This window comes from Miniopterus schreibersii, assembly GCF_964146895.1.
Source record: "Miniopterus schreibersii genome assembly, chromosome: 10".
Taxonomy (NCBI): domain Eukaryota; kingdom Metazoa; phylum Chordata; class Mammalia; order Chiroptera; family Miniopteridae; genus Miniopterus; species Miniopterus schreibersii.
In genome coordinates, this window is record NC_138110.1 from 32905677 (window position 1) to 32933659 (window position 27983).

The window sequence follows — 27983 nt, forward strand, 5'->3', positions numbered from 1 at the left end:
AGGGAAAGACCAGCCAGGTTTCCATTTTTACCAAGATCTGCCACCCCCCAGGTGCCAACATACATGAAAGAACCACTTGCAATACATTTAACGTAACTTTCACAAAGATTAAAAAGTAGCTTTAGAAGCTACTTTCTCGCTTCTCTGTTCTGGACAAAACACAGTTTCTGTAGGTAAGCCGATGATTAAATTAAAAACTGACAAAAATCTCAAAACAATGTTAAGCAAAAGTAGTCAGATAAAATTTTTATTGGGTGCTTCCATTTGTATAAGGTATAAAAGCAGGCAATCTGTGGTATTAGAAGTTAGTGGTGGTGGCGACTTGACTGGAAGTAGGAAGAAGGGGACTATGAGATTCTAGTAATGTTTTTTCCTGATTTGAGCTGATTACAAAGGCTATTGCTATTGTTCACTTGGTGCACTTTCAGTGTCGTGTACCATTGTTTTGCCCATTTAGACAAACATGAAATTTCCTCCCTCACGTCTTGAGTGCTTTCTTCTTCTCCATGACCTCCATAGAATGGTCCTAAGTCTTCTATCAGTCTCCTCCCTATTTGCTCCCCTGCCCTGCTCATCTTAAATTCTGCAACAGTATCTCCTTCACCATTATAGTCTTTTAAAAATTTCTATTACATAGTTAATTGTATGGCACAGTTTAATGCAAGTTTTTCCATCAGGTACATAATGGAATACATATTTATCTTCCTCATTTCAGGAAAGGAGTACAGCAACTGTCATCTCTCTTGGCCCCAGGACTGAACAATTTGCTGTTGGAGTTGAGGGATGCAGACTCTAACACCCATTTTCTTGAGGTCCCACTAGTCTTTTAACCTCTTCATGTAATTCATTCCCATTACTTGTCTTTTTTCAAATTCTACTGCACAATAAGAAAATTACATTGCATACTAAATTGTATCATGGAATAGTTCATACTTCTGAGTTTTATACTACATGTATTTACATGTTTTCTGGGTCACACCTGTTCTACAAAGGCTAAAATGTCACCACCTCCACAAAGGGTTTATTCTTTGAATAGCAGCCCTAAAGGGTTTCAATACAAGTTGATTCACTAAAGATCATACTTACTGAGTGGCCCAACACGTATATGAATTTATATTTGGCAATATATTCTTATAGCCCTGATATCTTACTTAAGGGGAATTTCTCTATATAAAAGTATTTATTAACCAGTTACATATCTCTTTCTGCCTGGTTGCTAACGGGGCTTGAAAATCTTGCTGCATGAATACTTGATAAAATAGCTTTACAAGTTAACATTTGAAATAAAGATAAAATAGGTTTATAAAGTTAAATCCAACATATAGCATCAGCATGTGGTAGCTTTCTCCTAGTCACTTTTTAAGTGCAAAATAATAGGTTATCTCCTACATGTCTTCCAGAGTGAGCTGAGAATTAAATGTTCTATCATATTTGCCTCTAGACAAAATTTTAATTAGACACACAAGTAGGAGAAAACCACTTTTAATTGAAAAATAAAGCAATACATCTCAAATAAAACTCTGTTTAACAACATAAACTGTAATTTGTTGAGGAAAATCGCTTTCCTAAGTGGTATTGTGAAATTTAGGTATCGGAGTATCAATACAGTTTCCTTCCTTTATCCTGACTCAGTTACAAGCATCTTAAAAAGAAGGACTTTCTCACAAATTAAACTGTAATCTGTAATGCCTATCCCTATTCCTAATCCACTGACAAGAGGGGAGATTTTAAATAAACATTTCCATACTGAGGAGTTCGCAGAAAACAGCAAATAAAATCAATATTTTCTTTATGAAAAGCTTGTATGAAAGACAAACAAGGCTATTAATGGTATTGAACTAATCCATAAAACTTCAAAACACAATTTCATCAAGTTGATCTCTACTACAATTCTCCTTTGAAGAAATTCACATCCCAAAATGGTTTAACTTGACATACTGGGAAGTATTAAACTTTGAAAGTAAGTACTAAAGTTATTGCTTCAAGTTGGAAAAACCTATCATCAAGTCTCTTTTTAAAGAGTTAAACAGCTATTCTTACAATTACACTCATGTAACTGCAGAGAAAATGTTCAAGCACATAGTAAACATCACTCTTTTGAATGACAGAACAAAGGCATTAGTTCATTAAGATGTATGGCTTTTTGGTGACTGTTATTACTACCCATAAAGTCATTACTGTTTGACTGAAAAACGTTTTTACAAAACTCCACTTCCAAAATTAACATTTTTATTAAACCAAGTTAAAAAAAGGTTCACTGTAGAAAAGTCAACAAGGGTTTTAACAAAACCAAAATATACCATTTTATACAATATATGTATATATTAGCAGCAACTACTTCTGAGATTTTATGTTCTTTTAGTTTTATTTTAAAGAAAGCATAAACAATGTATATTAGTATGGAATGTCAGCTAATCCACTCTTCATCTTTTATTCTGTGATTTGGGCCTTCTAGTACAAGTTACTTTATGATTCTCATTAACGAATACTAAGAACAAGCAAACCGTCTGACTAAAAAGTAGTGAAACAGAATGGCTGGTAAAATGTGTCTCACTGCTTCATAGTTATGAGTTATCTGAGAACAAATGAGCACCATATAAACAGATAACTGAGTGTGTGTATAAACTCAATTTTTAAGGTGTAACAGCAGCCAACTAGATCACTTAGCATTTGACTGTGACTTTTTAAAAATGTGGTGATATACAAAATGTTGATCAAATCAGGTAAACACTTAAATCCCATATTGCTTTATCTATTTTTAAAATCTCAATAGAAATTCTGTATATAACCTGATAAACTGCATGCATATGTGTGTGTGTATTATACATATACATCTTTAGCTTTGCTTAAATTTCTCAACTGAGATGAAACCAAACTTCTCACTTAAATATATACGTAGAACATACAACTGAGTCACCAACTGAAAGTTTCTAATAAAAGTTTCATCTTAGCTAATGAGAAATCTGGCTATTGAAAATTCTGAATCCAAAGAGCTGTAATTCAACTTAATATACTTTAGGCTTATAAATTAGTCAGCCAAACAAACAAGATTTGAAATTAGCAACTGCTCGCCAAAGAAATAAATTTTTCTCTTGATAGTTCCTTCTAATATCAAAAAAGGAAGTATCTTTACATTGACCTTTCACTTTTTAAACAGTTAAAATTATTAAAGAAATCTCACTAGTCTTCGAAAATACTAAATGTTATATAAATATCATGTTCTTATAGTTGAATTCTTCAGCTAGAATCTGTATTAAAAATTTTTCCTTTGGATTGTTTCACTTAGCACTTCAAGTCTCCTCCGTTCTGCAACTCTGATAACTGGCTCAGATTTGTTAGTTTTATATCAATCACATCTTTCAGCATTTGCTACTGTGTGTTACTTGTGTACAATAACATCAATGGGAGAAACCGCACCAAACTACAAAAGCAACATAAGGAAAAATTCAAGAATGTAATATAAAAATGATAAAGTACAGAAAGAATTCCCTTTCGCCATTACATTAATGAAATATAATCCTTTTAATGCTTTTAAAGATAATGTCCTAACATTCATTTTTTAACTTACCAAGAGAATGAAATTTTTAGATAGCCCACCTTTATTTTTCAATTTAAAAACTAAAACAATAGACTGAATTACTTTTATTAATACACACATCAAGTTATTGAAATGCTGACTGCTTGTAGTTTTCTCCTTAAAGATGGCACTTGCAGGTACAAAGATGCACAGATGTCTACAGCCTTCAGATGTTTACTTGAAAAGATTCTTCCACAGCAGTTTGATACTGGGTTTCCTCATCTAGCTGAAGATTCTAAAAATAACAACATTAACATATCAATAGAAAAACATATTCTACTATTCAATACTTTGCCCAATATATTACACATCTTGACACACACACTACAGTTGAAACAGTTTGTTACAACACATATCCTTTGAAATATAAGATTTAAATACATAAACTTTAATTAAAAAATAAGTTTAATTATAATTATTTAAGAATAATTGGTAAGCAGAGAGGATCAGCAGAGAATGAATGTTGAGAGTTAAAAGTACCTTATGATAAGTCATTAATTCAAAGTATAGTTAAAAGTAATCTACAATCATAAATTTTGTGCGATCTCTAGAAAATAACAATGTCTGAAGGTAAATTCATCTTAAATAATCATTTATTGAATCGACAGTTAAATAACAGTTTCTTAACCATCACATAAAGCTAAAAACTATAGCTCACTCAATCTTAGTTATACTACTACTACTTAAGTTTAAAAATTCTACTTGCTATCAATTATGTCCTATGGGTTTGCTTTAGAATAGGCTTCCACTTGACAATCTCAAATAATGAAAATTACATATTTTTCTGTGGCAAGGTAAAACAATCTGCCAATTAGATCAAAACAGTTTACCAAATATATTTTTGTTTTTCCAAATACACAGTAACCTTTCTTACAATGAGAATTTAAGAATAATCTACAATTACTTCATAAAAATGCTAAAATTGTGAAAGTACACCTGAATTTTACATATATTTGAATTGTTATTTTGAAATAGTATGATTAAAAATGCAAATTCCACAAAATAAGCATGTATCAAGAATAACTGTAATTTTGCCCTGGCTGGTGTGGCTCAGTTGGTAGGCATGTTGCCCTGTACACCAAAAGGGTGTAGGTTTGATCCCTAGTTGGGTGTGAACAGGAGGCAACCAATCAATGTTTCTCTCTCACGTCGATGTTTGTCTCTCCCTTCCTCTCTCTCTCAAAATCAATTTAAAAATAATAATAATATAATTTCAACCTTGGAACAGAGAATAATGTAAATTCTGTTCATGCCATTGTCAGAACTGCACATGCCTGTGTTTACCTAAACCTGAAAACAAGTACAGTAGCAGCTATTCTTTATCAGAATTAATTTTAAATTAGATTTTAAAGTTTTAATTCTATAAAGTGAATAAAATGCAATCTCACAATAAATAAAACAAAAGCCACATCTAATTTTTTTTTAATTATGACACATTTGGGGATCCATTTTTACATTATGAAACTTTCCTCACTTACCCTGTAAAAGCAGTCAACTAAGGCCAAAAATCTACCATTCAACCTGGCTTTACTTGATAATTAAGCCCCCTCATTTTTAAAAATGTGTCTTGCATGCTAGATAGATCTACTATAATGGATTTAAGAAGCAACTTACTATATGAAAAATATATACATCCTCCTTTATCTGTTGTAACAATTTTACTTCTCTAGCAATTACAGTTTTCCCTTATATAGTTTCATGTATTTTGTTGATCTGAAGGTTTGCTCTTCCTCTATTAATGATCTCTCTAGTGCAGGAGGTGGACAGTATATTAAACTTTTTCCATTTCCACAAAACAAAATTCACCTATATTATTTTAAAAACAATAGAACTTGCTCTGTAACATCCAATATGATACAACAGCTTGCCTGAAAACTCAAGTTTAGATTGAAAAAGTTAATTTAATTTGAATACTTAAACAGTATTTTCTTAATCTTCAAGAATTCACTTACCACAAATTCTCCATAGTCAAACTGATGTCTTTGATTTAGATGACTAACGAAATTTCTAGTAATCTGGCTAGGATCTCCCCAAGGAAGAGATACACAAATAGGACATGTCTATGAGAAACAATGTTTTAAATAAAAAACAATGGAAATAAAACATTATAATTATTGAAGGTGTTAAAACACAGGCTTATATAACCAAAACACCTACATGAAAAGCATTTTGAAGAGCCAAATTCTATCACTAGATCATTTGTCTAGAAAATTACCTTAAATAAATTATATTAACACAATAAAAGGAGGATCTTATACACTGTTACTTAAATTTCCAATTACACAAGTGTTTCAAGAGAAACACCACATCCAGCCTTTAACAATACCAATTGTAATGATAGTTATCATTAACCAGTATGTAATCTCATTTGAGCCACACAATAACTGTGATATAATTATTTTAAGCTTTATTTCATTTATAAGTAAAATGAATGTATAAGTAAACTTTTAAATTGTATCCTTAAGATTTTAAATGAAGTACATCTTTAAAAAATGAATGGATGACATACTGAAATGAAATAAAAAAGAACTTTAGTAATTGGACTTTAGCCAAAGTCTATGCTATATTCAACATAACATAGAAACAAATAAAAATTTATTAATGCAATATAAAACAAAATCTCTTAAATACAAAGTTTTTCCTAGAGATAGCTTTGGCACTGTATTTGTTTATTTAACAGTAACTGACTCTGCTATGTCTTCCTTAGTGCTATGAGGGAGTTTATGGACATCCCTCAGTAGTTAATGAGGCATATTCTTTCACAATTTTTTTCCTAGTACATCCACTAAAACTGCCTAGAAATATCTATCCTCATTTTACTTATAACATTTCCTTCTATTCTTATTTATGAAGAAAATACTTATATATCAAAATGTACAGCTGAAAGGGAAGTATCTCTTCTAGCTCAGTTTCTCCTGTTTCACCCACAACTGAAATCACTTACCTGTAAAACTCATGTTCCAAATGAGGAGTTGTAGGATCATTAACACAATGTTGGAATCCTGCACTCTGTACTATCTCCTTCATTCATAAAAATGTCTCACCACTTTCTTACCCTCAAAATGGTGTCAGAAAGATACATATGCATCAAAAACAAAGTACGATTCCTTTCCTTCCTTGCTGTATGAATTCATATACTACATTCTGCAAGGACACAAATTTAAAATACTTACTGATTTATTCTTATTTATAGTTTTCACCTATAGCAGATCCACTTGGCCAGATCGAGCTGACTGCATCCTATATAGACCAGGAAGTGAGAAGCCCTAACAGAGCTACATCTTGCCTTTCCTCCGTAATAAACCCCCAGTTCATCTCTCACTATTTCACTGTTCTCTAGATTATTCTTCTACATTACCCTCACAACAAGCATCTCCATTTTATAAGTAAGTTACTGAAATCTCATTTTGTTTCAAATCTTTCATCTACTGTTGACAAAAATCTACCTTACTGATAATGACTCTTCCAAATTTAAAACTACCTTCCCTGTTGTATACATGAAGTGAAATAAATGGAACAGCATACTTTAAGCAGAAGACTGTCTTAAACATATGTACTTACCACAGGAACTATCTGAAATAGGTGATTACTGTTACAGTGATCCAGTAAACGCTGTCTGGTAAAATTTGATTCTTGACACAAGGGACACTTAAAGGTGGGATGCCCAGAACTATAAAACAATTTTAAAAGAAGTATACTTAATTTGAAATCACAAATCACAAAACAAATAATGCTCTCCTGTTTTTTAACCAATGACTGTAAGTTTCGTTTTTAAAAAATTATATTAGACTATTCAAAGATTCTTTAATTTTGAAAAAAAAGTTTTCAGTAAATAATCTACAACAGATGTTCCCAATCTCAGTTTACAGTATCATTAATGTCTCAGTAAATTTTTTCATGGTGCCTCTAGGCCAAAACAAAAACAAACCTAGTTGTTCCATGTATTAAGGTTAAGTAGTTAAGTGCAAACAACTTAATTTAGTCATTCGTATGAGGCCAACAGATGTCACTATATGTACCTTGAAATTTTTAAATATCTTGTGACCGTGTCCCAGTTTGGAAACCCCCTATATAGGAACTTAATTTTGAAAAGACTTTCATCAATATCTTTCATCTATTGAACAGAATAGACTCAATGATATGGAAGCATAGATCAGACTGACGAATGTCAGAGGGATGGAGGCGGGGAGGTGGGTAGAGGGGGAGAGAGTAACCAAAGAAATTACATGCATATATGTACAACCCAAGGACACGGACAATGGTGGGGAGAGGGACTGGGGAGGGGGATGGGACAAGGTGGAACGGGTCATTGGGGAGAAAAGAGGACATATGTAATATTTTAAACAAAAATAAAATTTTAAAAAATATTTATCTTTCATCTATTACAGTCTTTGAGAATCTAACATACAAAATTGCTAAGAAAAAGTAAAAAAAGAAAAAGCTCTGATCACCAGAATAATCAGTATTTCAAAACATTTTGAGGATCATGCTTCACTGGGTTTTAATACCTCTGAATTTCAGCAAGGGACAGTTCAATATTGACAACTCTACCTAAATTATGCATGGAAGAAACCTAACCACAGTGAAAGAGGATAGCTAAAAACTCTTCTAATTTAATGTGATCTGTAAAAGCAGCAATTGCATCATTTATTTCTAAACTACTCAGTTCTAGCATTATGTCTGGTGATTTAACTGAATAAAAATATTTTTAATTTAAAATCTATTTTTATAAGGTAACAGATATTATTTAATAAAGTAGCAGGATTTTCAAAAGCTTACCTTGTATTCTCTTGATAAGTTTCTATGTTATCAGATGTGGATGTTTCACTCCTATTACTTAAAAAGCATGGGAGGGTAAAGTTAATACCTCAAGTAATAAAGCACATTATAGATTCATTAACTTGAACTGCTAATGAAGAAGACTAGTCCAAATTTGTTTTAAAGGCCTGAACTTCAAATCATTCTGAACAACAAAAAGCATGGCATTAATTATTTTTCAAATAAATTCTGATAAGACTTCTTACTGCATCCTTATTTATGTCCTTCAAAATTAATTTATGCAGTTACAAAAGTATAGAGAATGTAGAATTTTGCAGAATTACCTTAAATCTACAGTATGGTAACATTTCCCCAGGTCCTTTAGACTTTAAAATTAAGAATACCTCTAACTCTACCCAGGCTAGTAAGTATTTGAATGCTGGGGTAGACTCAAAAATTCATGAACTTTTTGATTTGTAAGTAGGATATGGTTTAAGGTTGTGGCCTCCAAAGTAGAGTAGGTTTAAGACAATATTTGAATGTTCATTTTCCAAAAAGAAACTAGGTGTTCCAACATTTAATACATAAAACAACTTGACATCCTCATTCAGACCCCATGCAAGAGACATGTGTCATTTGCAATATTAGAGAAATCCTAAGAGAGGAGTGGGTATTCCAAACAGAGACACTACAGAATTTCATCAATGTGGTCAATTTTATAAAAACAAGACCTTTCAATAGCAGCAATGTTAAAATAGACATGAGATAACTAGTGAACAAAAATAACTGTACCACACAGGTTTAAAGGAGTTATTAAACTTAAAAACTGATTATTCATTTTTCTTTTACACAAAGACAAGCAGCACAGCCAGTCCTCCATATTCAAGGATGTTGCATCCATAGATTCAACCAACCATGGATTAAAAATAGTCAGAAAAAGAAAAATCTCAGCAAGTTCCAAAAAGCAAAACTGGAATTTGCCACACATCAAACACTATGCTTAATCCATGTGAGTAAAGTGATGTATAGGCAAAGCCTTCTCTAGCCTATATGCAAATACTATAGGTTATATGCAAACACTCCGCTATTTTATATAAGGGATCTGAGCATCCTCAGATTGTGGTATCCAAGGGGGGTCCTGGACCAATCTCCCTAAGAGATGTTCTTTTCTTTTTGAATTTCCTTTTTTTAGTTTGTTTTTCATAATAAAGCTACATATAACAAGGTGTATTTAGCGCAAAGATACCCTTGCAGTAACGGTTCCCTTTATGAAGATAACAATGTTATCTCTCCACACACAGTCTATGCCAGTTCTATATCCCACTCCCATACCCAAAGAGACTATTAAACCACTATTCTGCACCTTTCTGGCAGATTAATATCTGCCACATATAGGTAAAGATAGCATTTTAACAATATGGAGACTAAAAACTACTTTTTAAAACAAATTCAAACTATGGAAAATGCATTTATTAAAAGACATTAAAATTTTGTTACCCAAAACAGTGTATGTCACCTATTTTTTAAAATCTCACATCTATGTATTTAAACTTGGTAACATTTTTCTACTCAGTTTTTAAATTATCCAAATATAATCACTGGGTTTTAAAATGTCCTTTAAAAATATAACAACTTCCGATTGGTCTGTAGAAACACCTACAACATGAGAATGAAATTTTGGTAATCTCAACCCATGACACACTTCTTACATTTGGATCAACATTTTTTTGTAGCAGGTATCTTTTTCAGCCATAACAATCATCAAAACCAAGTATCAAAGTAAAATGAACTTAGATCCAAATCTGTGGCCCTGGTCAGGTGGCTCAGTTAGTGGGAGCATTGTCTTGTATATCAAAAAGGTTGCGGGTTTGATCCCTGGTCAGGGCATGCGTGAGAGGCAACCAATCGATGTTTCTCTCTCCCCTCTCCCTCTCCCCCCACCCTGTCCCTCTAAAAATCAAAAATCTCTGGATTACTGTTACATTAAGATTTTTTAAAATTTTAGAAACTAGCATAGTAAACAATACTGTTTTCAGTAAAAGTATTAACAAAACTTTAAGAATAAAAATATTTTATACCATTAAATAAAGCAAAATTTATTTTTAAATAACTTTTTCATCTTTACTTCACTTAAATTTTACATGTTTTATAATATACATAAAGTATTATTACTGTAAAATACAGTCACAATTTTTATATAAACACATATTCTAGACATACATGCTCAAATATTTTACTGACAAGGTCATCCTGTGCACCAAAAGGTCACTAGTTCAATTCCAAGTCAGGGCACATACCCAGTTTTCGGGTTCAGTCCCTAGCTCAGGGTGCATGCAGGAGGCAAACCAATTAGTGATTCTCACACTGCAGTTTTTCTCTCTCCCTCTCTCCTTCCTCTCTCTCTAAAATCAATAAAAACATATAAAAATAAAGAAAAAAATATTCTGATATAAAGCATTTTAATATCAAAATTAATGTCCTTTTAAATACTTTCTCTCTTCCATCTCATATTACAATTCTCTATTTTCCATTATTACTGTCATTATATCATTCCTTATCATCCTGTATCATGCCTGGGCTACTACTGGTAGCCTACTCATTTACTCCAGAAATGCATGAATGGGTTCAACAAAAAATCTATTACTGACACCATATTAGCAATTAAAAACAGACAAGTGGGACTGCCTCAAACTAAAAAGACTTTGCACAGCAAAGGAAACAATAAAGTGAAAAGGCAAAATATGGAATAGGAGGAAATATTTCCAAACCATGTATCTAATACAGGGTTAATATCCAAAATACATAAGGAACTCCTACAACTCAATAGCAAAGAAATTAATAACCTAATTTTTAAAAGGGCTAAAAATGAATTTCTCCAAAGATGACATACAAATAGCCCACAAGGTATATGTAAAGATGTTCAATGTCACTAATTATCAGGGAAATGTAAATCAAAACCACAATAAGATTATCACCTCATACCTGTTATGATAGCTATTATATAACCCAAAAAAAAGACAAATGTTTGTGAGGATGTGAAGAAATTGGAACTCTTGGACACTGTTGGTAGGAATGCAAAATAGTGCAGTTGCTACAGGAAATAGTAGCAAGGTTCCTCAAAAAATAAAAAAAGAACTACCCTTTGATCTAGCAATCCCACTTCTGGGTATTTATCCAAAAGGACTGAAATCAGGGCCCTGAAGAGTTGCAGCACAATAGCCAAGATTTGAAAACAACCTTGTGAATGGATAAAGAAAATGTGGTATATAAATACAATTGAATACTATTTTTCAGCCTTAAAAGAAAAAGAAACCCTGCAATGTGACAACATGAATGAACCTTGGGGATATTACACTAAGTCAAAGTCAGTCACAGGACAAATACTGCATGACTGCACTTATATGAGGTATCTAAAATAGTCAAACTCACCTTGGCCAGTGTAGCTCTATGGTTAGAGCATCAGACCTCAGACCATAGGGTCTCGAGTTTGATTCCTAGTCAAGGGCATATACCTGGGTTGCAGGTTTCATCCCCCGGCCCTGCTTGGGGTGTGTGTGGGAAGCAACTAATCGATGTGTCTCTCTCACATAGATGTTTCTCTCTCTCTCCCTCCCTCCCTCCCTCCCTCCCTTCATCCCAATCTCTCTAAAAGTCAACGGAAAAAAACTATCCTAGGGTGAGGATTAACAAAAATAAATAAATAAATAATTAAATAGTCAAACTCTTAGAAGCAAAGAATAGAATGATGGTTGATAGAGGCTAGGGGAAAGGGAAATGAGTTGGTAATCAACATGTGCAAAATAGGTTCCAGAGATTTGCTGTACAACATTATGCCTATAGATTATACCATATTGTACACTTAAAAATCTGGGTAGATATCTCATGTTAAGTATCCTTACTATAACAAAAAAAAAGTATGTATGACTATGTCACTTTATGCTAAGTTAAATTGTGATATTCCCTAAAGCAAAGTTTTCAAAATACTAGAGTATCTCATTTCCAGTCTTTTTAGAATATGAAGAAAAATCTCAAGTTCTATATATATATATGTTTTACAAAAGAGCAAAAAACATTTCAATTTTGATTAAAAAAATATATTTGCAATGCAGGGAATAAAGAATTATTATCTAGAATCTATAAAGAACGCCAATAAATCAGAAAGGGCATTTTATCTAATACTTGACCAGATTCCTTAATAATTATTTAGCCACTTAAAATGCTCAACACCTTGGAGAGAAATATCTTAGGAACAATGTATGACTGCTTGCTACTTTCATTCTTTCAGTCTTTGTGAAGAACTGTATTTGGACTAAACTGCATGAGCTTACTGATATCCAGTTACTAATGTTTACAAAAAACCGAAATTAGTAGAAAAAGCCTCAAACAGACCAAATAATTTCCAAGGAAGATAAAACAGAAATGTGTTTTGGTTCATCTTCAAGATCACATGCATCCTCCTCTTCCCTTCTCAGGGCTAAACAGAAAGATACAGTCTTACATGTTAAAAGCAGAATTTTATTGTGTTAGTAAAACAAATAGCACTGCTATGCAATTATTATGAGAAACTACCCAGGCCAATGTGATAATTTTATTAAACAGCCTCCAACATTTATTAGTTTACAGTTATGGTTCTACCCTGAATGATCTGACTGAAACTAGTGCTAGTTTATTGTCAATTACCCAATTGGAAGTTATACTGCTTATATATACATATGGAAAAGGGGATTGTGTCTGTTTAACCCATCCCTGTATTTCAGAAGGTACAATAAATGTATGTTGAATAATGAAATGATCAATGGGTTTACTTTGAAAATTTTTTACTACTGAGATAGGTACATGTAAATGTCACTTTAAGAATTTCCATAACCAGAATCCAGAGTTTAAATCACCCATTTGTACTTATGAGAGAATACTGAAAACTATATTCTAAGAAAACACAGGCTCTATTTTGAGGTGGTCCTCTGAATTTGCTGCAGAGAGGTCTTTATTAAAGTAATGAATCTTCATAAGGTGCCACCAAACCCTGCTCAACTATTAACTACAGCTTATGGACCTGCTCTTAATCAATAATATAAAATATATCTGCTTTCCAGTTACTTAACAACAAAGAGTAGAAACTTTAAACTCTCCAAAATAAAGTTTACCAAAAGTGTAGCTGTTAGAAATAATCTTCATAGAGAATTTCCTGAATATATACATCTTGTCCATTCTGCCACCACACCTAGCTTAAACCAGAATATCACAGAAAAGCCCCGAAAGAAAGCTTTAATAAGAATAAACTACAATAAGGCAAGCGATAGCCTACACTGAAGGTCTTTAAAGTACAGCCATATGTAACAAGAGGAAATTTAGGAGATACTTATTTCCCAGAATCCTTTCCAGGAAAATTGCCTTAACTAACTGAATCCCTCCCCAACTGCTTTCTCCGTACAGCTTTCTTTCTCCAAGTTCTGGTATCTACTTCCTCCTTTCCAGTTTTCAGTAGGCTCAGAATACATAACTATTCTTTGTGATTTCCCAGAACCTTCTCACATAGTGTATCTGGTACCCTACTCTGTGAAAACAGTTCCTTTACTAAATTTTCCTCAAACTACCTCACAAGATCCACACTATATACTGGCTGGCTTCATATCTTATATTTCCTACCTTTTTAAAAAAACTTTATTGGTTGATTTTTAGAGAGAGAGGAAGGGGGGGGGTAGGGGGGAGAGAGAGAGAGAGAGAGAGAAAGAGAAACACTGATTTGTTGTTCCACTTATTTATGCATTTGTTTTTGATTCTTGTATGTGCCCTGAGCCTAGGGAATGGAATCCAAAACCTTGGTGCATGGGGATGATGCTCTAATCAACTGAGATGCCCAGCCAGGGCCCCTACCATTTAAAAACAAAAACAAAAAAACCTTCTTTTCCTTCATTCACCAATTTCCTTACAAAAAATTCAAATACAAACTCCATTTTTCAATTGCAATTAGAATTTGCATAGGATATAAATATGAATAACCCCCTTCCAGATTTAAAAAAAAAAAAGCATAAATATAATATAAAAATAAATATAAATAATATAAAGTATTAGAGGGTCTAGCTGGAGCATAAGAACAGTTCTATGAAGAGGAAGAAATTCTAGAGGCCAGGAAAGATTTCACAGAGTACCTAACATTTGGTCTAAATCTTCAAAAGAAGAAAAAGTCTACCAGCTGGCAAAGCATGGGCTGAGGTGGTAGGGAAAGGGAGCACTACTGGTAAAAAGTATGTAGGTAAGAGAGTAATTATGATGATAGTGATGATGATTAAAAACTAACATTTACCAAAGAAGGTACTATTCAATATGCTTTACCTGTATTAACCTATTTATTGACTCCTAACCCAATGAGGTGCTAACAGTGTCTTCACCACCACCCACTTTTTTTAAACAGATGAGAAAACTGAGGTACAATTTCTTGCCAAATTTATACCATTAGTGACAGAGCCTGGGACCTAGGCAGTCTGGCTCCAAAGTTGTCTTTTTCTTTTTTTTTAAATCCTCACCTCGGTATATGTTTATTGATTTTTTTTAGAGAGACGGGAAGGGAGGAATGAGAGCGAAAGAGAGAGAGACAGAAAGAGAGAGAGAAACATCAATTGGTTGCTTCCCTGTAGGCATCCTGACTGGGAATCGAACCCGCAACCTTTCAGTGTACAGGACCACACTCCAACCAACTGAGCCACATGGGCCAGGACCAAACCCTTCATTTTTAACCACTAAATTATATTGCTTCTCAAGGGTGGCAAGGGTATAATGCAAATAACTCAACATGGCTAAGGCAAATGATGCAATGATGGGAAGCCAAGAAAGATAAAGGCTAAAAAGAAATGCAAGTGCCAGATCAGAAAGGACTTTAGAATAAGAAATTTTGTCTTATAAGCCAGTTTTTGGATTTAAATCATGGAATCCCTTGAAAATCTTGACATTTCTGTACAGAAAAAAATGTGTATAAACAAAAATTTAGCAGTTTAGGTAGTTTAAAGCCCTTAGTGAACCATGGGATCTTGGATGAGAAACACTATTATGGGGTCATGGGAAATCATTACAAGGTATAGGGAGAAAGGTACAAGGACAGGGAGAAAGAGATCAGAACTGCACTTCTAAAATATCACTTTAGCAAGAGTACATACGACATATTAGAGGAGGGCATGAGCTAAGGAAGTAACAATAGAAAGGAAAAGAATAGATGAGGAATACTACTATTAGGGATCAACAGCACCTATGACCAATTCAATTTGAGGAGTAAAAAGGAAGAACACATATCTCCTGAGAAGAAAATCTGGTCATGCCTGGCCGGGCGTGGCTCAGTGGTTGAGCGTCGACCTGGGATCCAGGCAACCGGGGTTCGATTCCTGGTCAGGGCACATGCCCGGGTTGCGGGCTCGATCAATGACTCTCTCATCATTGATGTTTTTATCTGTCTCTCCCTCTCTTTTCCTCTCTCTAAAATCAATAAAGATGTATTTAAAAAAAAGAAAATCTGGTCATTTAATAGCAGTGATTGCACAAATCACATGTATTAGGAACTCTGCTAAGAGCTGGAGATACAATGTTAAGCAGCACGAATACCATCCCTGCACTTAAGAATAATCTACTGAATTAATAACAAATTAGAGTAATTTCAATACATAAGTACAACAATAAAGAAAGCAATAAGGGATAAAGGAAACAAATATCACAAGACAGAAGTGACCAATTTCATCCAATGACACTACTAAGTCAAATAAATGAGAACATAAAAGGATTTTGCAGATTAGACAATCAGAAAAGTACTAAAGCCTTTTACCAGAACAGTTTTGACTGAGGAGTAGGGAAAAAGCCTACTGTGGTACAAGTGATTAAATTACAAAAATTAGCAACATATGAAATGAATTGCTACTAAAATAAAATGTTAAGAGTCTCTGTTTAGCATACTGCCTCCTGGGGCCTTTCTATAATACTGCCTACACTGTCTTTCTTTACGCAATTGTATGTGTGCTTGCTACTGAGTTTTTAAATATTAAACACTTCATTGTTACAAATACATGCAGCGGTGGTAATACTATAAACAAAAGGGAATGGCTGGAAAAGGAGGATAGTGGTTACCTCTGGGCATATGGGATTCAGATGGTCATGGGTTCAAAAGATTTTAAGGTGCTAAGAAATATTATATTTTTTTACCCAGGTTAGTGGATAACTAGGTACTTACTATTTTTCAAACCACACAGGCATTTGGGCCATTCTTCTATATGAAATACATTTAATAAAATGTCTAATGTAAAGAAATTTGAGACAATAAGATACAAATCAAGCCAAAACCTAGTTTTTAAAAATGTGAGACTAAAAGAGAACTAAGAATTTACTAGTACCAGGTCTAACTTTTATATGACATTTTATTATCAGAGTAAAAATCTCAAACAATTCTATTTCTTAGGAAACAAAAAAGAAGATTCCAGTTTATAAATACATTACTGAAAGGAATGTTTTTCTAGTTTTTAAATAATTTCAGTTGCAAAAGAAAATAACCTTCATCTCTCAAGTCTATTTTTTATTCAAAAAAGTGTCCAATTTCCTAAAATGATTTTTTTTTTAAATATATCTTTATTAATTTCAGAGAGAGGAAAGGAGAAGGAGAGAGAGATAGAAACATCAATGATGACAGAGTCATTGATTGAGCCCGCAACCCAGGCATGTGCCCTGACCGGGAATCGAACCCTGATCGCCTGGATCCTAGGTCGACGCTCAACAGCTGAGCCACGCCTAGCCGGGCCTAAAATGATTTTTAAATAGCATAGGCTTAAGTATATCATAAAGTTGATTTCCCAGATGTAAATCTTTCATGTGTCAAACAAACTTCCGAATATACAAATGATATAGTTCTATCATTTACTTTAAAAACATAGACAAACAAAACAAAACACACCTTATCATATAGTTCCCAAAACAATTTCCATTTCAACTATAAAAATTATCTTTTTAAGAATAAATACTGCTTACCTGTTCCCTACTGAATCTTGAGAGATCTGAAAGTTTGGAATGATAGCAGAAACACCATATTCATCTTGATACTTCTTACAAGATTTGTAATGATGTCTCATGCGATAGAATTTAATCTGTAAATTGATTAAAATGTAATGTGACTTTTAATTTAAAATAGAACTTACAAGAGTTGAGATACTGCCAAAAAAGGAAAAAATAGATAAAAACAGATAACTAAATATCCCATTTAAACAAGAGGTTCTTTTTAAGTAAATGATTTAATTTTAATCCGTTTCTGTCCATTAGATGCAGAAACAATAGAGAAGAGTCCATCTGTCTGTAAACTCACCGCCAAAAATATTAACAAATAATTTTACACTTGAAACCATACACTACCAATAATAGATAAAAGTACTACAAGGTTGCCTCATAGAAACCTCATAGTTAGAAAGCACTTTAAAAAACTCAGTTAATACTTGGAATACTTTTCAGTTTCTCAGTGAGATATAGAGCCAAAAATCTCTCAAGTGTATTTTCCAGATTTACTTTATTGCCCTGTCAGTTAAGACCTTCCTCAAGGAGATGAAAACACAGATCTGACTTGTATGAATGCATGAAACAGCAACTGGTTTTACTCACTGACTGTATTAGCTGTTTGAAAAAGTGGCTGCATAAATCTATAAATACATGGGTATATTCAAAGTCTAACTACACTTCCCCATTTCACTCTCCAAATGATAGAACAATAAAAGCCAGATTGAAGAATTAATGTCAGTTATTTGTCAATACCTGATTTTCCCACTTGTTCCATAAAATTTAAGCAGTCTTCTGCCAGATAATTTGTGATTTCTTAGATAAAACACATAATATACAAGTAAAGTGGGCAGCTAATGAGTTTCTTAACTACACAAATCCATTTGGTCATTTCTATGTGCAAAATTGCAATGATGATACCTACCATCAGAAAAACTATTTAATGGTTGAACATGTACCAGAATGGGGTTTAAGTGAGTTAAATGCCAGTTTGCTCATTTAGTTGACTTAGTAGATAATAAATGAATACTTACTTTGAGGGGGGGAAAATGATAAAAATTATGACAAATTCGGAGATTGTTTCTTTCAGTCCCTATTCTCAATAAGTTTATAATCTATAGCCATAGCTTTTTTTAGCATTTCCACCCCAATTCCCAATCTAAATAACTTCTTTCCTTTCGAAACAACACCCACCAAGAATATTCAGAAAGGAACTTCAGAGCAGAAACTTGACTTCCAAGAACTATGTCACATTTACTATACCTGTTTTGCACAGCATCTGCAGCTACCAGACAATTTCCTCATGATATTTTCAAGGTCTAAGGCCCGTTCAGGACATGCTCTTTCTCTTCTAGTCACATTTCCACGACAGAGGGGACAATGTATTCCACTTTCTCTCATTGCAGTCAGGAAACATTTTCTACAAAAACTAAACCAAACATTTGTGACATGTTAACTACAAAAAAAGTCTTTTCATTTCTATGATTAAACACAAACAAGTGGTTACAGATATGCATTTAGGTTAAACGAGTTAGGCTATATACATGTACATAAATCTCAGAATTTTAAAAACTGTATGTGTATTTCTCAGAGTATAAGACTAATCACAGGACTAGATGGGAATATGAAAGAAACTACACTCAAGGCTGCTTTACAATTTTTTAACATAATATATGAAAAATAAATATATCATTTAGCAGCTGTGTGATCTCACACTAGACCTCCATTCCTTCCCCTTAAAAAATGAAAGAATGCACCATTATCGGCTTTGTCTCACATTGATGTACATCAATGATGTTGTTCCACGGGACATGAATAGGTCTACTACAGAACAGTACACAAACTTATCTGTATTGCCACTATTAACCTTTCTTACTTCTATAGCCTAGCTGGTAGTGGCACATGGGGTTAGGTAAATGAACTGGCATGGACATCTCCATAGATGTTTTGGACAGGACCAAACGTCCTGCAAGGTACATAATGGAAAGGCAATGCTGGCTGAATGAACGAATGAAAACTCTACAGCCAATAAAGAAACAATAAGAAGGCCCTCTATGTACTGTACAGAATGATCTCCAACATAGTAACATGAAAATAACAAGGTATAAAAGAATGCATACAGTATACTGTTCTTCGTATAAAAACAAGAAAATAATATTTACAACCTTGTTTATATACACATCACTGGAAGGATATATAAGTAACAGTGATTGTGGGACACAGTCATATTCCCTTTATACCTTTATAATTATGAATTACAATATTCTCCATTCGCCACAATTCCTTCAGTATTCAATATATGGACCAAAAAAAGTTGAAATAGATGCGTTTCTATTTATAATCATCATCTAGTTTTTTGTGTATATGCTCCCCACCCATTAGAGTAACCATCTTGGTTACCAGAACAACTGTCCTAGTACAGCAGTGCTTGTGTTCAAGAAACCCTTACTTTACTTACTAATGGCCCCAAAGTCATCCACATACTTTTATTACAGTATATTATTGTTATTAATCTCTTACTGTGCCTAATTTATAAATTCAACTTTATCATAGATATGTCTATATAAGAAAAAACATTGTATATACGGTTCAATACTATCCATGATTACAAGAATCCACTGGGAATCTTGGAATTTATCCCCCACTGATAAAGGGGGACAACTATATACTAAGACTGCCAGACACCACAGGATAACATTCACCAAGGTAGAAATTAGGAAAAGGCTGTGTGATGTAACTTAGTGTGCTAGTAAGAATTTTGTTCAGCAAGGATTCACTTGCCACCCCTCCCACCATAATAGTAACTAACACACTTCTCCTTGAGATTGCTATTGGGCATGGCTATGTGACTTGTTTCAGTCAATGGAATATGAACAAAGGCTGGAAATATGCTTTCCCACTTGGGCTTGCTTCCTGAACTTCAGCATGGAAGACCAAGCCCCAGGTGGTTTACCGACTCCAAAAGAATTACAGGCATGTGGGGCAGGCCTGCAAGCAGCCTGGAGCCTGGAGTCAAGCCCAGAGGAACCAGCCTGTTATCAGTCAAACCACAGCTGATCTGTAGTCTTATGAGCAAAAAATAAATGCCAATGTTGTATGTCAAATTTTTTTTTTAAAATCTAGCTTTTTGTGTGAGGTCCTGTAATTATTAAGCTAATGAAATAATTATGTATTTTTAGGAATTTTGAAAACTGTAAAACACACATACAATATTATTATTCATGAACATTACCTCATTTGTTCCTTGCAACAACCCTATGAAATAGGTAACATGATTCTACCCTTGTTTTACGGACAAGAAAACAGGATAAAAGGAGTTAAATGACTTGAAGCGATACAGCTATAAGCTGTGCTCTCTCAACACAAACCCATTCATCCCTTTACTCGATACTGAATGCATATAGTAGACTAGGGTAAGTAAAAGTAGACCTGGGGTACTACCTTTATAGAGCTTACAGTCTAAATAATGAGAATGACATTAGTCAATTCATCTGGTTCCAAAAATGTTGATTATAAGCTATGATAAGAAGTACAAAGGAAAGTTATTCATGTCTTCTATCTGCAACTGGACTGTTCCTTCCTCTGTAGAGCCAAACACATATTGATAAAACTGCTTATTTCTCATCTCTCTTTGGCTAGGCTATCTGAATCTGCTAAACAGAGCTTATTTCAAAACAAAGTATAAGGGGGAGGGAAAAGGGTATAAATCAAGATTACTAAAATTGTTTTCACATATCAAAGGATCCTGTGTCTTTAGGATAGTACAAGTTAACTTACACTCTGAAACTTAAAAGTTATTCAAGTTTCTTTCAACTTTAAACTAGCAAATGCTAGATGAATTTCTGTTCTTACCCATTCTCCTCTCTTAACAAAAGGCTGATCAACAGATGTTAAGAGAGTAAAACTTTCCCATCCATCATGCTGATTTTAGTAAAATCTGGCACCTTTTATCCTCCTAGTCTATAATCAAAATCATTCCCCAAATAATGAGAACTTAAAAAAAAAAAATCAGACATTTTAAGTTGGTCTTCAGGACTTAAAATTAAATCCATTTTCTGTTACATAATTAAACAGCATAGTGTTTTTTAAAAATTATGTCATAGTCTTAAAAATCTTAAGAAAGCCCCAGCCACGTGGCTCAGTTGGTTGGAGAGTTGTCCCATACACCAAAAAGGTTGCGGGTTTGATTCCTGGTCAGGGCACATAGCTAGGTTGTAGACTTGATGATCCCCAGTCGGGGCATGTGGAAACCAATCAATGTTTCTCTCTCACATTAATGTTTCTCTCTCTCTTTCAAATCAATAAACATATCCTGGGTGAAAATTGGAAAAAGGAGGAAAAAAAAGCCTTAAGAAAAAAAGATAATCCCCCATTGCGGGGGGAGGTCTGGCTGGGTAGCTCAGTTGGTTAGAGTGTCATCCCTGATAGGCCAAGGTTTCAGATTTGATCTCTGGTCAGGGCACATACAAGAAACAACCAATGAATGCATAAATAAGTGGAATAAGAAATATCTCTCTCTCTCTTCTTCTTTCCCCTTCCTCTCTCTAAAAAAAAAATCAAAAAATAATTTTAAAAATTAAAGAAAAAAAATGGTCTAGAGCAGCCATTTATAATTAAATCAGCAAGAGCCCATATAAGCCTGGCTTTTAGAATTATAACAGATCTGTAGAAAAAACAATTATTTAACATATATATGCTCAAACAACAAGATATCAATAAAGTGGTTAAAATTATAAGAACTATAAACTGAAAACTCAAGGACTGGATAATCCAAGGTAGGTTAATGGAGTCTCATTTAAATCTGTGCTTAATGAAAAACAGAACTTGATCTATATTAGCTTATTTTAAAAGATGCCTCCTTACAGAGATGCCTAAAAGCAGATTAGATTTCCATTTTTAAGAGTCTGGCAAGGCATCGCCTTGTTATTATACATGATTTTCATTGTAATGGCACTTACTTCTAACAGTGTACAAGAGTTATTTATTTCCTTGACTAGTCACAAAAGGAAAGAAAGGAGGTTTGGTTCAAAGAATCTTGGAAGATTATAAAGGAAAATAGCAAAAGAGATAAATACCTTAGTACTATGCTATGCCAGTCTGTACCTTCTTAAAATTTACTCTGAATACAAGCTCAATTTCAATATTTTTTTGTTAATCCTCACCCTCACCCAAGGATATTTTTTCCTATTCTGTCCATTCTTTCTCAGACTGTACTTTTCTTCACTCCATATTTTAAAATAGCACTTTGTTCTACCTAGGCCCTCTGCTATCTTTCAACTTATACACTCTTTCTGTGGGTATGTCCATATTCACAGTTTTAGCTCCATGTAACCCAGACCTACACCTAACTAAAGAACATATATTCATCAAATCTTACACCATATCCTTAAAATGTCAAAATTTTCTTCTCTCCAGTACCAGTATCATTACCTTGATTCAGGTTCTAATCATTTCTCTCTCTGACACAGCAATGGATGGCCTCTTAACTAGTTACACCACTAACAAGGTGGACCCTGTACTAAAGAGAAATTACTAGCCCAGGCCAGGTAGCTCAGTTGGTTAGAGTGTCGTCCCAATAAGCCAAGGTTGTGGGTTCGATCCCCAGTCAGAACACATACAAGAATCAACTGATGGACCTGGTCAGTGTGGCTTAGTTGGTTGAGCGTCGTACCATGCATTGAGAGGTTGCGGGGTTTTCAATTCCCAGTCAGGGCACATGCTGAGATGTAGGCTTATCCCTAGTAGAGGGAGTGCAGAAGGCAGCCAATCGATGTTTCTCTCTCCCTCCCACTCCTTTCCTCTCTCTCCAAAATCAATAAAAACATTTTTTTTTAAAAAGAATCAACCAATGAATGCATAAACAAGTGGAACAACAAATCAATGTTTCTCTCTCTCTAAAAAATCAATCAATAGCTCAGTGGTTGAACACTGACCTAGGATCCAGGACACTGCAATACGATTCCAGGTCAGGGCACATGCCCAGGTTGCAGGCTGGATCCCCAGTTAGAGGCATGGAGGAGGCAGCTGATTAATAACTCTCTCATCATTGATGTTTCTATCTCTCTCCCTCTCCCTTCCTCTTCCTGAAATCAATAAAGATATATATTTTTTTAAAATCAATTTAAAAACGTAGAACAAGAAATCTATTTTTCTCTCCATTCCTCTCTCTAAATTACAATAAATAAATAAATAAATAAATAAATAAATAAAACTTTTAAAAACTGAAATGTGACCATGTTACTCCCCTGCCAAAAGTTATTGAATTCATCTCTGTGGCTTTCAGGAAAAAGTTCTGGCTTACAAAGTAAGTTCCTGCCAATATCTCTCAGCTCTATATCCACTACACTTATCCTTTGGCTTCAGCCAAACTTTATAGTCCAGATATAGTCATCTTCTGTAATCCCTGCTTGCCTCTGCATATGCTATAAACCTAATCCAGGTATTACCCAACAAACCCTGAATACCAATTCTGACCTAAAAGTATTATTTCATTCAGGAAATCTCCCCTATACTCATAGGCTGATTTAAATACCTGTTCTCAATGCTCGCATAAAATTTTCTACCTAAATCTCTTTCATATTAATCACATTCATGTGTAGGTCTTCTCCATTAGACTACTAATAGTCTCCAGGGAAAGAACACTTTGTATTCCCTCTACCTGACATACACAGCATTCAACAGCCCAGCTGGGCATGGCTCAGGTTGAGCGTCGACCTAGGATCCAGGCGATCAGGGTTCAATTCCCAGTCAGGGCACATGTCCCGGTTGTGGGCTGCAGCCGATCAATGAGTCTCTCTCTCATCATTGATGTTTCTATCTTTCTCTCCCTATCCTTTCCTCTCCCTGAAGTCAATAAAGATATATTTTTAAAAAAAAAAAGAAAAGAAAGCATTCAACAATTGCTGTTTGAAGGAATGGACTGGGATTAAATGGGAATTTATATTTTGGTAGTTATTCTAACGATAAGGAACTTGCTCTTTGACTAGAATAGACAGTAGTGGGCAAATACTTTGCTGTTGAAATGGGAGTGAAAATTTTTTATTTTCTAACAGACCCACAGTGCCACAGTGCCCCAAAGCCGTTATCACTTCATCTCTCACTACCCATCAATCAAAAACTGACTTTGGAACTAACTATAAATTTGTTTAGAGGCACAGGTTTGTCTTTTGTGAAAAGGGAAGAGCAAATGATATTTTAAACTAGATTATTTAAAACAGAATTCTATTTCCCCTCCACACTCCTTTCATTCAATCAGGCCCGCTCCACCATTATCACCATCCCTTCCAAACAAAACTTCTTCCCCCTGTGCTTTCTTGAATTCATTGTTCAGCCAGAATCTAGAACAACTGTGTTATGGGGTTTGGGGGGGGAGGGCAGGGGAAAGAGAGGAGATGAAGGAGGGTGTTAGAGCAATGTTCATTCCTCTTTTAAACAAAATCTGCTCTATATTTCTTTCTGTATCTAGTCTGATCACATCCAAGCCCAGTGAGTTGATCTGAGAAAGGTCTTCAACAATCATCCCCACTCTCTTTTTCATAGCCTTGAGATCAAGCCAAATTTCAGTCTGATTTTAAATGTCCCACAATGTAAGTAGACTTGAGCAAACTGCTTGGAATTTTGAGGGGAGCTAGAGATGAGTTCTATAACTATAAAGTCAATGACCCAGAGGGTAACTGAAATTATTCTGTCCAGAAAAAATTTACTTCCTCTCACTTTGCCCTTCATTCCTTCCCTTCCTTCCACCCACTGCCAGCACAAGCACTGGAACGGCATCAAGTTATGACAATGAATACTGACAGGTTAAAGGCTAAAAAACATACATTGTGCCCTAGACACCTCCAAATATTTTTTTCTAACAATTTGCATTTGCTGCTCCAAATAATAAAGGAATTTCACACTGTCATTCATCTCCCTTAAACAACAAAAACATAAATGGCATAACTTCTATCACAAAAAGCCACATACTCTTGGCTCACACAACCACCACAGAATAGGAATAAGGTAGGCAGTACAAAGATTGACGATCAGAGTGAGCAGAATGGGTATCAAGAAACAATTGTAATGAAATTGCTGATTAACCAAAATTCAACTCATTCTTTACAAAACTGCAGAGAGAAAAAAAAGAGAAAGAATGTATTTAGAAACTTGTTTGATTCTTCTCAGCTACTTGCAAACACACAAGAACTTTCAAGCCTGAGTGTTTTCTTTTGAAATACAGGTTTCCAGACCTCACCTGCCAGAAATTCTTTTGTAGGCTTGGAATGGAGCCTGGGAATTGGTATGTTTACTTACAAAGTTCCCCAGGGGCCCTGGCCGGTTTGGCTCAGTGGTCAGACCTAAGGGTCGCGGTTCCATCCGGGCCCTGGTCCCCCCGCATGGGGGAGGCAACCAATCTATGTGAGAAACAGTGAAGTTTTTCTCTCTCTTGCCCCTTCTCTCCCCCTCTTCCTTCCCTTCCACTCTTTCTGAAAAAAATCAATGGAAAAAATGTCCTCGAGTGAAGATTAAAAAAAAAAAAAGTTCCCCAGAGACTAAGAGCAGCAGCCAGGTATGTCAGAAGTGCCTTTACAAGAAGGGCTCCTTACAACCCTTACTGAGGCTCTAGCAGTCTATGGAAGTTCTTTCTATAAATACGCCCAATCAAACAGCATGACACCTCACCTAATCCCCCTGTTCTCCCTCACCGCTAGAGTTACTGCCCTGTTTTCAGTTAATTCCTCCGAACAGCAGGCTTCCTTTCTCATCTCCACCCCAGTAATAACCAAATAATAAGCAGAAGGGTAAAACAAAGGGAAACTATCGCTTCAATACCCGGAAGTCCTGTCACTTTAACATATGAGAGAAACACCTCCCTAGATCATGCTAATATGCACTAAATTTTAAAGGAAACAAAACACTTTCAAGGGTGTTCTGGGAGGCAAGGCTGGGAGGTAAGTTAAGAGCTCTTAGCTTTGGAAAGGATGGACTAGGATACTAGAAGGGAAGGGAAAACTTTAAAGCAGGGCAGCTGACGGAGGAGCGGGCGAGCGGGCCCGTGCCGGCACCTCGGCGGGTTTTGACACTCGACACCCAGCCTTCACTCAGGTTGCTAGGAAACAAAAAGGCTCCACGTTCCTCGCCATTCCTCCCGGGCCTAGAGGAGAGGAGATTGGCCTCCGGGGCCTGAAGACGCCACCCAGGGAAGGGCCTCGGCACTGCCCCGTGGGATACCTGCAGACCCGGAGCTCAGGCTGAGGGGCCGGGCGCGGCGAGAAGGCCCCGAGCTCGGGGGCGGGCGGACCGAGCGCTGACGCCCCGGGAACTAGCCCTGCGCGCAGAGCGGCGCCGGGGCGGGGCGGGCAGGCCGCAGCGAGCTCGGCTCCTGTCAGGCCGCAGCGGAGCATCCAGGGTGGGATGCGGGGCCTAAACCACCGCCCGGCATTGCGCCGAAGAGGGGGCGTCTACTCACACGTGCTGACAGGCCGCGGTCCGCACCGGCGTTTTGAGCACCTCCTGACAGACGGGGCAGTAGAAATCATCTTCGGTGTAGGAAGTGGCCGCGGAGAGGTCCTCGGCCATGGCGGGGGTGGGGAATCAAGGCGGCGGCAGCGGCCGAGGTGGCAGTGGCGGCCCGGGCCCGACTCCCTGCGCGAACCCAGAGGGGGAGGGGAATCCTGTGAGGAAGCGGCTCGCGCCAGGAAGGGGGCGGGGTCCGGACGGGGCGGAGCCGAACGCGGACACCCTCGGGCGGGAGCGAGGGCCCGCCCCCGGGGCTGCTCCCCGCACCGGGACCCGACCCGGACTGGACGGGACAGGACCGGAAGGTGGGATGGGGCGAGCGGCCGCCGTGGAGAAACCAGCGATTGGTTTCACTTTCACTTCTAGCAGGGCTTGGAGCTCGCACGGAGCCGCCACTCTTCGCCTGCAGAGCGCGACCGCCAGCCGCGGCGGCTCGGGCCCGAGTACGGATCCTCTAGGACTCGGCCTCGGCCACGCCCCTGGCCCTGTATCTACTTCGCTCCCCGTCTCCCTTTGCCCGGCTTTTCGGCTCCTTTCCCCACCCCGAACCCCCGGCCGTCTGGCTCCCCGCTGCAACCCACTCTTTCCCACGGCTCCCTACCCAGTACAACACCGCCACCGCCCCGCCCCTCCCTTCCCTTCCCCTCCCCTCCCCTCCATTCCCCTCCTCTCCATTCCTCTGGCGTAGTGGCTCACTTGGGAGCCCCGCAGCGGCGCAGCTGATGGAGCCGCCTACCCGCACCTGGTGACGGTGCTCCCGCGCCGGCCTCGGGCTCAGCCCGCCGCTGCTCCCTTCGCAGCCGAGGCCGGGAGGGGAGTGGCGGGCGCCGTGCGCGCTGCTCATCGACCCGAAACGGGGCCGAGCCCGAGGCTCACGGTGCACCGGGATCCCACTGCCCCCTCCAGCAGCTCTCCCGTGGCATTGCGCTGCCTGCGGCCTGCCAGGCTGGTCTCCCAACACTAGAGGGCAACGAACTCGGGCGGAGGAGTGGGGCTGGAGCCGCCTCCATAGCAACGGCGCGTGGCGCCTTCAGCACGTTGTGACGTGAACAGCTGAGCGCCCACCTGTCCGTTCCTCCCGCTCCGCACCGCGCTTCCCTGCAGCGGCGACCTCGACTCTCACAGCCGCTCTCTCAAG

At 36.6% G+C, this 27983-nt stretch overlaps 1 protein-coding gene across 4 annotated transcripts; it reads right to left on the minus strand.

Moving 5' to 3' along the window:
* Positions 1 to 233: 233 nt before the first annotated feature.
* RNF138 (ring finger protein 138) lies at positions 234 to 27858 on the minus strand. 4 transcript variants are annotated; one of them, XM_081148278.1, is made up of 8 exons: positions 27588 to 27858; positions 26796 to 26971; positions 18611 to 18776; positions 17333 to 17448; positions 8357 to 8413; positions 7139 to 7247; positions 5530 to 5637; positions 1467 to 3812 (listed from the first exon to the last, which is right to left on the minus strand). In XM_081148278.1, the coding sequence occupies exons 2-8, from the start codon at positions 26903 to 26905 to the stop codon at positions 3744 to 3746; spliced, it is 735 nt and encodes a 244-aa protein (XP_081004404.1). In that variant the 5' UTR covers positions 26906 to 26971; positions 27588 to 27858; the 3' UTR covers positions 1467 to 3743. The 4 variants fall into 4 exon arrangements, with proteins under 4 accessions (XP_081004403.1, XP_081004404.1, XP_081004405.1 ...); XM_081148279.1 differs by having other exon boundaries at positions 1468 to 3812; positions 27582 to 27800; XM_081148277.1 differs by lacking the exon at positions 27588 to 27858 and having other exon boundaries at positions 234 to 3812; positions 26796 to 27017.
* Between the last annotated feature and the right edge of the window lie 125 nt (positions 27859 to 27983).